We start from the raw sequence: 12,173 nt of genomic DNA on the forward strand, positions 1-12,173 counted from the left end.
ATCTACTATAGTATCTACTATATTATCTACTATATTATCCCTTATATTATCTACTATATTATCCCTTATATTATCCACTATATTATCCCTTATATTATCTACCTTATTATCTACCATATTATCCCTTATATGATCTACTATATTATCTACCTTATTATCTACCATATTATCCCTTATATTATCTACCATATTATCTACTATATTATCTACTATATTATCTACTATATTATCTACTATATTATCTACCTTATTATCTACTATAGTATCCACTATATTATCTATTATAGTATCTACTATAGTATCTACTATATTATCTATTATAGTATCTACTATAGTATCTACTATATTATCTACTATATTATCTACTTTATGCCCTGATGGGGCATTTCATGTATTCTCTTCCCTATACTGTAACTCAGTTAATAATGCATGGTTTAATCTGACAGCTGTGAATTCAAATAAGAGAGGGAGAAAGAAAGAGTGGAGGAATATATTTGAAAGAGATGAGGGGCGATAGGGAACGAGAACATTTCCTCGTCTCTTCTCTCCTTTCCTCTTCTCCTTTCGTCTCGTCTCTTCTCTTCTCCTCTCCCCGCTTCTCTTCCCTTCTCCAATCCTCTCTAAGAGGCTGTACAGACAGACTTATCTTCTTCTCTCTGGGATATATATATATATATGTTTAAACAAACATTTATAATTGCACAAAATGTTACTTCAAATTATATTATTATGAAATGCTTAACACACTGTATCAAATCCCCTTGCGTATCAAATCTTCAATCAGTGCTTCTGTACGAAGCATGGAAACAGGGTCAGAGAGCCCATCAATAATCCTTATATCAACAAAATGCACAGAATATCCTGCTCTTTAGGCAACAAAACATCATCAAAAACCTCATCAAATAATATGTTCTCTGCCAAAAAACACAGTGTCTCTCTGAAATGTTCCTGCATAGCTAAAACTCCATTAATTAATGTAGCTAATAGTGAATAAAATAACAAGCTTGCCCTATTTTTGTAGCTTGGTGTAATTTGTTGTTGTGACATAGCTAATGTGTTTTTAATTAAATCCTTTCAGGTGCTGGTGTGCTGATTCCCCATCTCTGACTGTAAGGTCTACACCTAGCATGCTAATCATTCATTCAAACCCAAAGCAAATTGTTATTTTTGTCATTGCTAGCATGCTATTTCTCCATTCAAATCCAATACAAACAGCCTAACGCTTGTTTCATTGCTGGCATACTAATTCTCCATTCAAGCCCAATACAAACAGGCTAATGCGTTAATGCTTGTCTTGTTGCTAGCATGCTTACTCTCGAAACCTAATGCTAACATGCTAATCCTTCACTTCAGGTTTAGTCTCGGAAATCCCAGACAAAGGGCAGCAACAGCACTGGGATTAATGACGGATTCTCTTGGTAACCTCAAGAAAAGAAAAAAAAGGAAAACTATCCGGGGAGGGTCCTCTTCAGACAGACAACTCTCCATAACAAATCACGAGGCAGACATGCCAGAACGTCTCGATTCGAAACAAAGTTTGCAGGAAAAACCTTTGCAGTGGTTCTAGTGAAGGTAGTTGATGCAAACTAGCCCCTTGCAAAATGCCCTCATTAAAAAAAAACTCCCTGATCACCATCTTGCTAGCTACCATTTTGTGTCTGGGGGATGTTTACGGTAGAGCAACAAGCGGATAAGGCAGTGACTACGGCCATCCAGGACCTCTATACCAGGCGGTGTCAAACGAAGGCCCTAAAAATGGTCAAAGACTCCAGCAACCCTACTCATATTTTTCCTAAAACTGCATTGTTGTTTAAGGGCTTGTAAGTAAGCATTTCACTGTCTACTACACCTGTTGTATTCAGCGCATGTGACAAATGCAATTTGATTTGATTAGATTTGTAAGAAAGACGAATGGCCCTTTCCTCTATGCCAAACTGATGTTGTATACAAACAGGCATGTTAAGCTTGAACATTGGTACATTGTGGGAGGCAACCCGTCTTTCTTGAGAGACTACTTCAGGCTGAAGTTGCTCATCGCCACAGATCTAGGATCATCTTACCCTGCAACAATGTTCCTGACCTGAGCCATCAGAGAAATCATTTTGTGCTTGAAATACATTTTTTCACCATCATTGATCGAATCAACAATTCATTTACAAATTATTCCACTGGTTACTGTGTGTGTGTGTGTGTGTGTGTGTGTGTGTGTGTGTGTGTGTGTGTGTGTGTGTGTGTGTGTGTGTGAGATTATAGTAAGACTCCTGGGGACTTTATCCTCACCTCTAACAGATCTGTCAGACTTCTGATCATTCACATTGATAAGAACAAAACCACCTACTGCACAGCTTCAAATGACTACTCCTCAGAGAGACCTCCATCTTACCATGACGTATCTCCTTCTTACTCCTAAAGTACATTATGTCTTGGGAACACAAAGCCTTTCTCTCTCTATCCATTGTAGTGAGCTATGAGGGTCAGTCTTGGTTTGGCAGTGGGCGTTGTTTGGACAGGGGGAGGGATTTGGAGAGGGGGCGTGGTTTGGACAGGGGGGGGGATTTTGGGAGGTGACGGTGGCAGGTCATCCGCTACCACTAAGGAACTGTTGGCAGAGTCAGTCGGAGTGGGAGGGCCTACTGACGCCAAAACAACCGGCACGTCGTGTCCGTTTCCATTGCGAACGGCCCCGAGTGTTTTGGTCGCCGGTGACGGCGCCTTCAAACTGGAGCTTCGGTCAGGAGTAGAACATCTTAGCAAAGCCTTGAAACACCTGTAGAACTACACACACACACACACACACACACACACACACACACACACACGTCAATGCAGTCAGCTGTGTTTCAGCCACTAAACAGTCTTCACATCCTTATCTGCAATTATTTAGCCTTTATCAGCCTGTCATAAGAACTCTGTGTGTGTTGTTGTCTGGTCAGATTATTCTAGATCCCAAAGGGCCATCAGTCAAATGTAATATGATTGGGTCCCATAAGTCAGGGCCTGTCATATCCCTGCTCATATCATCACTGCCACACTCTCTGTCTATATTAGTTTTCATTGGAGATTTCATTGTGCAACACTATACTGAGAGAGAGAGAGAGAGAGAGAGACAGAGAGACAGAGAGACAGAGAGAGAGGGAGAAGGAGACATGGAGAGGGTGAGAGAGGGAGAGAGAGAGATGAGAGAGAGGGAGAGATGGAGAGAGAGAGGGAGAGATGGAGAGAGATGGCGAGAGGGGGAGAGAGAAACACATGCACACCAATATTGCATGAACACAGAAATGCACACAAGTAATCACGCATGCACACATTGATTGCTGCATTGAGAACTGATATGAGGGTCAAATCAAAGAGTCAGAGCACATCACAGAGTGTGTTTGGATCGGTGAAAATTATTATATTATGCTAATGCTAGGTATCAAGGGACGGGAGAATTTTCAAATCAAATTTAATCTAGCATTATTGTATCATCCAAGTACACACCCACACCTTTCTCTCTCTCGCTCTCTCAAACCCACCCCCCCCCCCCCCCCCCCCCCCCCCCCCCCCCCCCCCCCCACCCCCCCCCCCCCCCCCCCCCCCCCCCCCCCCCCCCCCCCCCCCCCCCCCCCCCCCCCCCCCCCCCCCCCCCCCCCCCCCCCCCCCCCCCCCCCCCCCCCCCCCCCCCCCCCCCCCCCCCCCCCCCCCCCCCCCCCCACCACACACACACACACATGCACGGCCACGCAAAGACACATACACAGTACATACACTAACACGCACAACATACAAGCAGCACCTGAATAAACATAGTGTACTTAGTATACTTTCCAGTTCCACACGTATACTTGGAGTCTACTACATTTTACCCAGGACAAATCAGACCTCAACGCTGAGACAACGTTATGTGGTGGTTGTGTTGGGATGTAGTATCTGCTGATGAACAACCTGCGTCTCTACATTGTTGTGAATGGGTGCGTGCGATAGGGCACGTTGTCTTTGGTCGCAGGGATACTTTCAAAACACAGGCACTGGTTGCAGGTTATTTTACAGACAACACACACGCTCTCTGTGGCAGTCCGTGCAGCCTTACTGGTTGCAGGTTATTTTACAGACAACACACACGCTCTCTGTGGCAGTCCGTGCAGCCTTACTGGTTGCAGGTTATTTTACAGACAACACACACGCTCTCTGTGGCAGTCCGTGCAGCCTTACTGGTTGCAGGTTATTTTACAGACAACACACACGCTCTCTGTGGCAGTCCGTGCAGCCTTACTGGTTGCAGGTTATTTTACAGACAACACACACGCTCTCTGTGGCAGTCCGTGCAGCCTTTTAAGTCTTCAGCTCCTCTCAACTAACTGCCACCATGGATACGGCTGGGAGGAACTGAAGACTGACAACGCCACACAGGAGTTCAGGGTGTGTGTGTGAGTGAGAGTGTGTGTGTGTGAGTGTGTGTACCTGTCTGTTCATATAGATGTATATAACAGGGTTGATGACTGTAGATGTCTTGGCCAGCAGCGAGGGGACTATGGTGACCTCAGGGGTCAAAAGGTCGTGAGGGCCAAAGGTCGACAGCAGGGCCGCTACACCGTACGGCAGCCAACACAACAGGTAACACGCGACCATGGTTACCACCATCACCAGCACACGTTGCTCACGACGACGGGTTACCACCGTGCTCACATTGCTCACCTGGAGGGAAGACACACACACACACACACACACATAGTTAAAGTCTAACTTGTTAACACATTCTCATTTTAGATAGAAAAACAAGCTAGTTAAAGTCTATACATTAATGAGCCTCAGAAGTCTCCCTAACAACCTCAATCCCCAGGAATCCTCAAATTACTTCATCCTGTACTCTTCTTAAGGAAGATTGTGCGTGCATCCAAGAAAGTAAGTTTTGGGGTTGATGATCGACGACAATTAATGATCTTTAGTTACTCTGTTACATGTGTAGCTGTATTATATAGCACTGTTGCTATTCTGCAGTTTAAATATATTTCAGATACTCCATGTTGTTTACATTGAGTGCCAGTTTCAAATTGATTGCACAAGTATTCATACAGAAGATAGTGTTATTTAGAGATGGTTATTGTATAGCGATTTGGGATCATCAACTAGATTAAGCCATGGGCCAATTATTTATTAAGCAGATGGTCAGGGGGCCGGAACACTACAAATAATTGGCATATTGCATATTGACCGCAAGAAGTCCAAACAGTTACACTATTTTTAATTTTTGTATTTTTTTTCACCCCCTTTTTTCTCCCCAATTTTTGTGGTATCCAAGTGGTAGTAGTTAGTCTTGTCTCATCGCTGCAACTCCCGTACGGACTCGGGAGAGGCGAAGGTTGAGAGCCTTGCATCCTCCGAAACACATCCCAACCAACTGCTTCTTGACACAATGCCCATCCAACCCGGAAGCCAGCCGCACCAATGTGTCGGAGGAAACACCGTACACCTGGCAACCGTGTCAGCGTGCACTGCGCCCTGCCCGCCACAGGAGTCGCTAGTGTGCGATGAGACAAGGATATCCCTGCCGGCCACACCCTCCCTAACACGGACGACTGGGCCAATTGTGCGCCGCCCCATGAGCCTCCCGGTCGCGAACGGCTGCGACAGAGCCTGGGCTCGAAACCAGAATCTCTAGTGGCACAGCTAGCACTGCGATGCAGTGCCTTAGACCACTGCGCCACAGATACACTATTTGACAAAAACATAATAATTTCAAACCTTGCTTACATTGGAAAAGATCACATATCTCTCTATTATACGTGGGAATACTTTGGAACAGATTTCTGAAGCTGAAGCTGCAAATTAATTACTTACTTAAAAATTACTTAAGTAAAAGTAATTACTTACTTAAAAATTACTTAAAAATCATACAGTGTGATTTTCTGTATTTTTGTTTTAGATTCCGTCTCTCACAGTTGAAGTGTACCTATGATAAAAATTACAGACATCTACATGCTTTGTAAGTAGGAAAACCTGCAAAATCGGCAGTGTATCAAATACTTGTTCTCCCCACTGTATATGAATTTATATATATGAGTAGGCTGATACCCAAAATCATGGACTCAAGATCCATAGGTAAAGCTGTACATTGCAATATGAATGTTCAATGTGTATATTTAGATTTTTTCAAGTCGGACACCATTTTAATCGGTCACTAGACCAGAAATAGTTAGAAGTTTACATTTTTTCCCTACTTCCTCATTACGCAGAGGCTAGTTATGGATCATATCACCTCTACCTTACCCGACACCCTTGACCCACTTCAATTTGCATACCGCCCCAATAGATCCACAGACAATGCAATTGTCATCGCACTGCACACTGCCCGATCCCTTCTGGACAGAGGAATACCTATGTAAGAATGCTGTTCATGAACTATAGCTGTCACGGCCGTTTAAAGGAGTGGACCAAGGCGCAGCGTGATATGAATCCATTCTTCTATTTATTCAACGAAGAACACTTAACAAACTCACAAAAACAACAAAACGAAACGTGAAGCCAACGTAGTGCTCATAGGCAACTAAACAAGGACAATCACCCACGAAATACTCAAGGAATATGGCTGCCTAAATATGGTTCCCAATCAGAGACAACGATAAACAGTTGTCTCTGATAGATGTCTTGGCCAGCAGCGAGGGGACTATGGTGACAGAACTAAATATTGTATGTGAATTTCCATATATCAATGACTAACAAAAGGGTTGAATTGTTCAGCAACATGTGCAGTAAATGCTAACACAGCTTTGGTGATGAAAGGTACATAATGCATTTATTGTAATCTCTCTATCAGGCGGCTGCATGCTGTGACATGGGCTTGGATGGTGCCACATCTTCAAGCTGCCAGACTGAGGACTGTGGCCTTCAGTTGTACTGGACGCAAGGGTCTTACCTGGAAACAAGATGCACCTGAGCTCTATTCTGAGTCTTATACCAAAGGGTCTAGAGATCCTTGAGATGTTTCTACAACTTCATTGGAGTCCACTTGTGGTAAATTCAATTGATTGGACATGATTTAGAAAGGCACAAACCTGTCTATATAAGGTCGCACAGTTGACAGTGCATGTCAGAGCAAAAACCAAGCCATGAGGTCGAAGGAGTTGTTTGTAGAGCTCCGAGACAGGATTGTGTCGAGGCACAGATCTGGGGAAGGGTACCAAAAAATGTCTGCAGCATTGAAAGTGAGCAATCGGGGGAGAAGGGCCTTGGTCAGGGAGGTGAACAAGAACCCGATGGTCACTCTGACAGAGCTCTAGAGTTCATCTGTGGAGATGGGAAAACCTTCCAGAAGGACAACCATCTCTGCAGTACAGAAACCTGGCACCATCCCTACGGTAAGCATGGTGGTGGCAACATCATGCTGTGGGGATGTTTTTAGTGGCAGAGACTCGGAGACTAGCCAGGATCGATGGAAAGATGAACGGAGCAAAGTACAGAGAGATCCTTCATGAAAATCTGCTCCAGAGTGCTCAGGACCTCAGACTGGGGCGAAGGTTCACCTTCCAACAGGACAACGACCCTAAGCACACCACCAAGACAACGCAGGAGTGGCTTCTGGACAAGTCTCTGAATGTCCTTGAGTGGCGCAGCCAGAGCCCAGACTTGAACCCGATCGAACATCTCTGGAGAGACCTGAAAATAGCTGTGCAGCTATGTGAAACATGGCCTTTAAACTTTGAACACGTTCTGTCATACTGAATGCAGCCCAGGCAAATGTAATCGATCATCACGCCATGGCATTGATCAATCAGTGGTGTGTTAGATACCACCCACATACGTTTGCTTGACACCCCTTTATTATCATACTGGAGGAAAACATACATAAATAATATATATGAATAAAATTAAAGAATGTGGGATATTTTTTTTAAATGAGTATTTATCTATTTATGTGTGAAATCATTCATCCATGTATTTATTTATCTAATTACGTGTGCATGTATTTATTTATTAATTTAATTCTAATTATGGCAGCTTTGGTCCTCCATATCAGAACCACAAGTTCCATTCCTAATGTAAAAGAAGATGATGTCTGTGTGATTACTACATGTGGTGGTGATGAAGATAATACAAGTCCTGGACTGAGAAGCATCTGTACTGCCTGTCGTGATTCAGAACCTTAACTATCATCATGAAGTCCACAGTGGGTGATGGTATCCAGGCTAAACGCTCAGACGGCTAGATGTTCTTTTCAACTAAACTGTCACATCTCTCTAAGCTCTAAACTCTTTTAATAAGCATGGGGAAATAACATTTTTGGTGAGAAGAGAAGGAGAGAAGTGTGTGTCAAAATAGTAGTGGGGTGAGGATTTGACACATACATGGAGAGTATGTGTTCAGCAAGTGGTGGTGCTACCGTTACACAAACCCCAGGCACTTAGCTCTAAACTCCAGGCACTTAGCTCTAAACTCCAGGCACTTAGCTCTAAACTCCAGGCACTTAGCGCTAAACTCAACTCTCTAAACTGTAAACTGATTGAAGGGTTAGAATAGGTCAGAGGTCGGGGGTTAGTTACCTGTTTGATAGCGCTGAGCAGCTTGCCGTAGCTGTACATTATGACAGAGAAAGGCAGTAACAGACAGAAGGTGAACAGACAAACGATGTAGGAGATGTTGTTGGGTGTCTGGGTCCTCCAGTCCACTGAACAGGTGGTTCCTAGAACACAGTACAACAATACACACTGTCAATATGAATACTGTTACTATGAATACTGTTGCGGTTACTATGAATACTGTTACTATGAATACTTTTACTATGAATACTTTTACTGTTACTATAAATACTGCTACTATGAATACTGTTACTGTTACTATAAGTACTGTTACTATGAATACTGTTACTGTTACTATGAATACTGTTAATATTACTATGAATACTGTTAATGTTACTATGACTACTGTTACTATGAATACTGTTTTTGTTACTATGAATACTGTTACTGTTACTATGCATAATGTTACTATGAATACCATTACTGTTACTATGAATACTATTGCTATGAATACTGTTACTGTTGCTATGAATACTGTTACTATGAATACTGTTTGTGTTACTATGAATACTTTAACTATAAATACTTTTACTATGAACACTGTTACTGCTACTATGAATACTGTTACTATGAAGACTGTAACTATAAATAATGTTACTATGAATACGTTTACTATGAATACTGTTACTAGGTAATAAATACTGTAGTTCCATATGCCAACAGCTTTTCTTTGAATGGAAGACTTCTTATTGCACCTTCACACACACACACACACACACACACACACCTGGTCCCTCGGGGCCATAGCTGCTCCAGCCCAGCAGCGGGGGCAGTGTCCAGGCCAGGGCGTAGACCCAGGAGAAACACACTCCGGCCACCGCTGTACCGAAGTCAGTACCATCCGCCTGCATCCGACACAGCATGGTACAGCAACGCTCATAGGACAGCACTGCCAGGGAGATCAGAGACACGATACCTGGAACACACGCACAAGTGTCTGGAGAGTAAGAGGGAGATTTAAATCCCAAAATTAATTATTTGTATCTTTAATCACTTTAGGCCACTATTGAAGTTCATTGAGAAAATCTGACTCAAGATCCCGACAAAAGTTCTGATGCAGCTCTGCTGAACATTCAGCCTCATTTACTGCCTTTTAAAAAAACATGGCTGACTTGCTTAAATAAATGTGGTTTCTACTGAAATTTGAGATGTACAAACTACGGCATAAGGGGATGACGAGTGGATAAGAGGCCATCCGTTATTTTGATTAAGACATTAATGAACGAGCTAGGACGGACGTAGTCAATATAACTATTTGTTCAGCACTTTTGAAATGTACAGCGACAGAATTCAGAACATGGGCCGTTCTTACAGTATTCTCCCTGTACACCAAGTCAGAACAGTAGGATACATAAAAGGGGCATATAAGCTGACAATGAAAGCTCTTACAACATTTCAGAACAGTAGGCAAAATTAAGAGGGGGAAAGGGACCAAATTATTAGGGTGAGGCACATTGGCTACTAACAACTTACTATTTATTTTTATTTAACTAGGTAAGTCAGTTAAGAACAAATAGTTATTTACAATGATGGTCTACACCGGCCAAACAACGCTAGGCCAATTGTGTGCCGTCCTATGGGACTCCCAAACACAGCTGGTTGTGAAACAGCCTGGATTCGAACCAGGGTGTCTGTAGTGACGCCTCAAGCACTGAGATGCAATCCCTCAGACCGCTGCGCCACTCGGGAGCCCACAACATAACATACACTTAGAATTAATTTCTTAGCTACAGTATACATATCTCCCTGGCATATTACATTATTTTGCAGCAGTATACAAGACATTTTTGGACTCACCTTGTTGTGGTGTGCTCACTTGAACAGGACAGTGGAGTGGCGGTCTTTCGTGGGCAAATTGTGTCATCAAACTTTGTTATAAAAGTCTGGCATTCTCTGGATTTATGGTGCATTCAAAACAACTGGGAACTCGTAAAAAAAACAAGGTCGAATCATGATGACGTCAGTGATCTTAAGCTCGAGCTCTAGAGAGAGGCCTAGTTCCCAACTTGCGATTCCGAGTTGGATGACCTTTCAAAAAAACTTCCGAGTTCCCAGTTGTCTTGAACTCACTGAAGTCAGATTTTCAAGTCCTGAGTTTCCAATTATTTTGAGCGCGGCAGAAGTCATGCTGGATTGACAGCACGGCCAATGTTGAATGTTTATCATTTTAAACTATGAAAAGAGACCCTTAAACCCAGACTCGGGACCCATCCACTGAATAGTAGGCTAGTGATGGCAGTTAGCCACTGATTCCTTCCAAACCACTCATTGTTGAATTTGCGATTTCCAACTTGTTGTTTAATGTTTATGTCCAATGGCCTATGAGCACCGATACATTTTATCTATAATTTCTCTTCATTATTTATCTTCATATGACAAGGATTATAAAGGATTTGCCAGTAGATTGTCGACTTGATTCATGATGATGACTGCTAGCTTACAAACTAAGATTTTTAAAGTATGATGTTGACATGATCAGATCAGTCCAATCAAAGCTACTGTAGATATAACGTGGTTTGACGTCATTTTCAACTGTGGGCAATGACCTTGAGCTTTCTTGGATGGGCACTACTAATGTAACTCTATGGCAGCACCCATGGGGCTTGAATTTGTGAGCTCTACCCTTACATTTGGCAGTGACTTAGTGTCCCCAAGAGTGACAGAACAGTGAGCCAATCACAGCGCAACTAGAGAACATTACCAACCCCTACGTTCCCGTATTTTCCACCCCACCACCACAGAAAGCACTGAGCTACGCTGAAACACCTGCATTTTGGAGCTGCCTTACTCAAGAAAAAAAAGACCAAGTTTGTATGCGGCTTTATTTACTCCATTGAATTACATTGTTTGCAAACTGATATCAAACACATTTAGTGAATACTTTCATCTGAGCTGCGTTTGTTGGCAAAAGGAAATTATTTCAATTGGTTAAGGTTTGGGGTTGTGGTAGGCTAAGTTTAGTCGATAAATATGGCACACACACCCACACTAGGCTACTCACCCAAACAGGAGTTGATGAAGCCATACCAGACGCATCCGGCCCTACCGATCAGCCACCTGCCCTGCGTGGCAGCGGCGAAGCTGAACGGTGTTCCGAGCACGCAGACCAGCAGGTCCGAAACACACACACTCAACAGCAGGACGTTGATGGGCGAGCGCAGCGTATGGTACCGGCAGAATAACGTTAACACCAGGAGGTTGTTGAGGAAACCGAATGTACCTATGAACCCCAGACACACTGCCACCACGAGATGTCCCGTAGGACTCAGAGAACCTGAGCCTCCTCCCTGCGTGACCACCGTCTTACCGTCACTGACTCCCCATGGGCAGCTCACGCCGCAGCTCAGACTAACGTTAGACACTATCATACCGGCCCGTTAGTTACTCTACAGGTGGCCGGTGGAGTTTGGAGGAAAGATAATCCATTTGGTTTGGTCTCTCTGTCTCTGTCAGCCCATCACGAGAGGAGCACAAACAGCCGCGTGAAACATTGTAGTGTTTACTCACATCCAACTCTGCTATATGGGCTGGAGAGACACCACTAAAAAAGTGAATGTCCGTTCGCTGTTAGCTGAAAAACAACATCTCTTCATCAGGTGAAGCAACTCCGAATTCTACTGG

General features: G+C 43.4%; 1 protein-coding gene across 1 annotated transcript; it reads right to left on the reverse strand.

Moving 5' to 3' along the window:
- Positions 1 to 2,448: 2,448 nt before the first annotated feature.
- Positions 2,449 to 11,920, reverse strand: LOC120050598 (pinopsin-like). The gene is made up of 5 exons (XM_038997190.1): positions 11,554 to 11,920; positions 9,280 to 9,468; positions 8,517 to 8,656; positions 4,441 to 4,674; positions 2,449 to 2,775 (listed from the first exon to the last, which is right to left on the reverse strand). Exons 1-5 carry the CDS (start codon positions 11,918 to 11,920, stop codon positions 2,449 to 2,451), a joined length of 1,257 nt encoding a protein of 418 aa, XP_038853118.1.
- Positions 11,921 to 12,173: the final 253 nt, after the last annotated feature.

The sequence above is a fragment of the Salvelinus namaycush genome, chromosome 7, assembly GCF_016432855.1.
Source record: "Salvelinus namaycush isolate Seneca chromosome 7, SaNama_1.0, whole genome shotgun sequence".
NCBI classification, from domain to species: domain Eukaryota; kingdom Metazoa; phylum Chordata; class Actinopteri; order Salmoniformes; family Salmonidae; genus Salvelinus; species Salvelinus namaycush.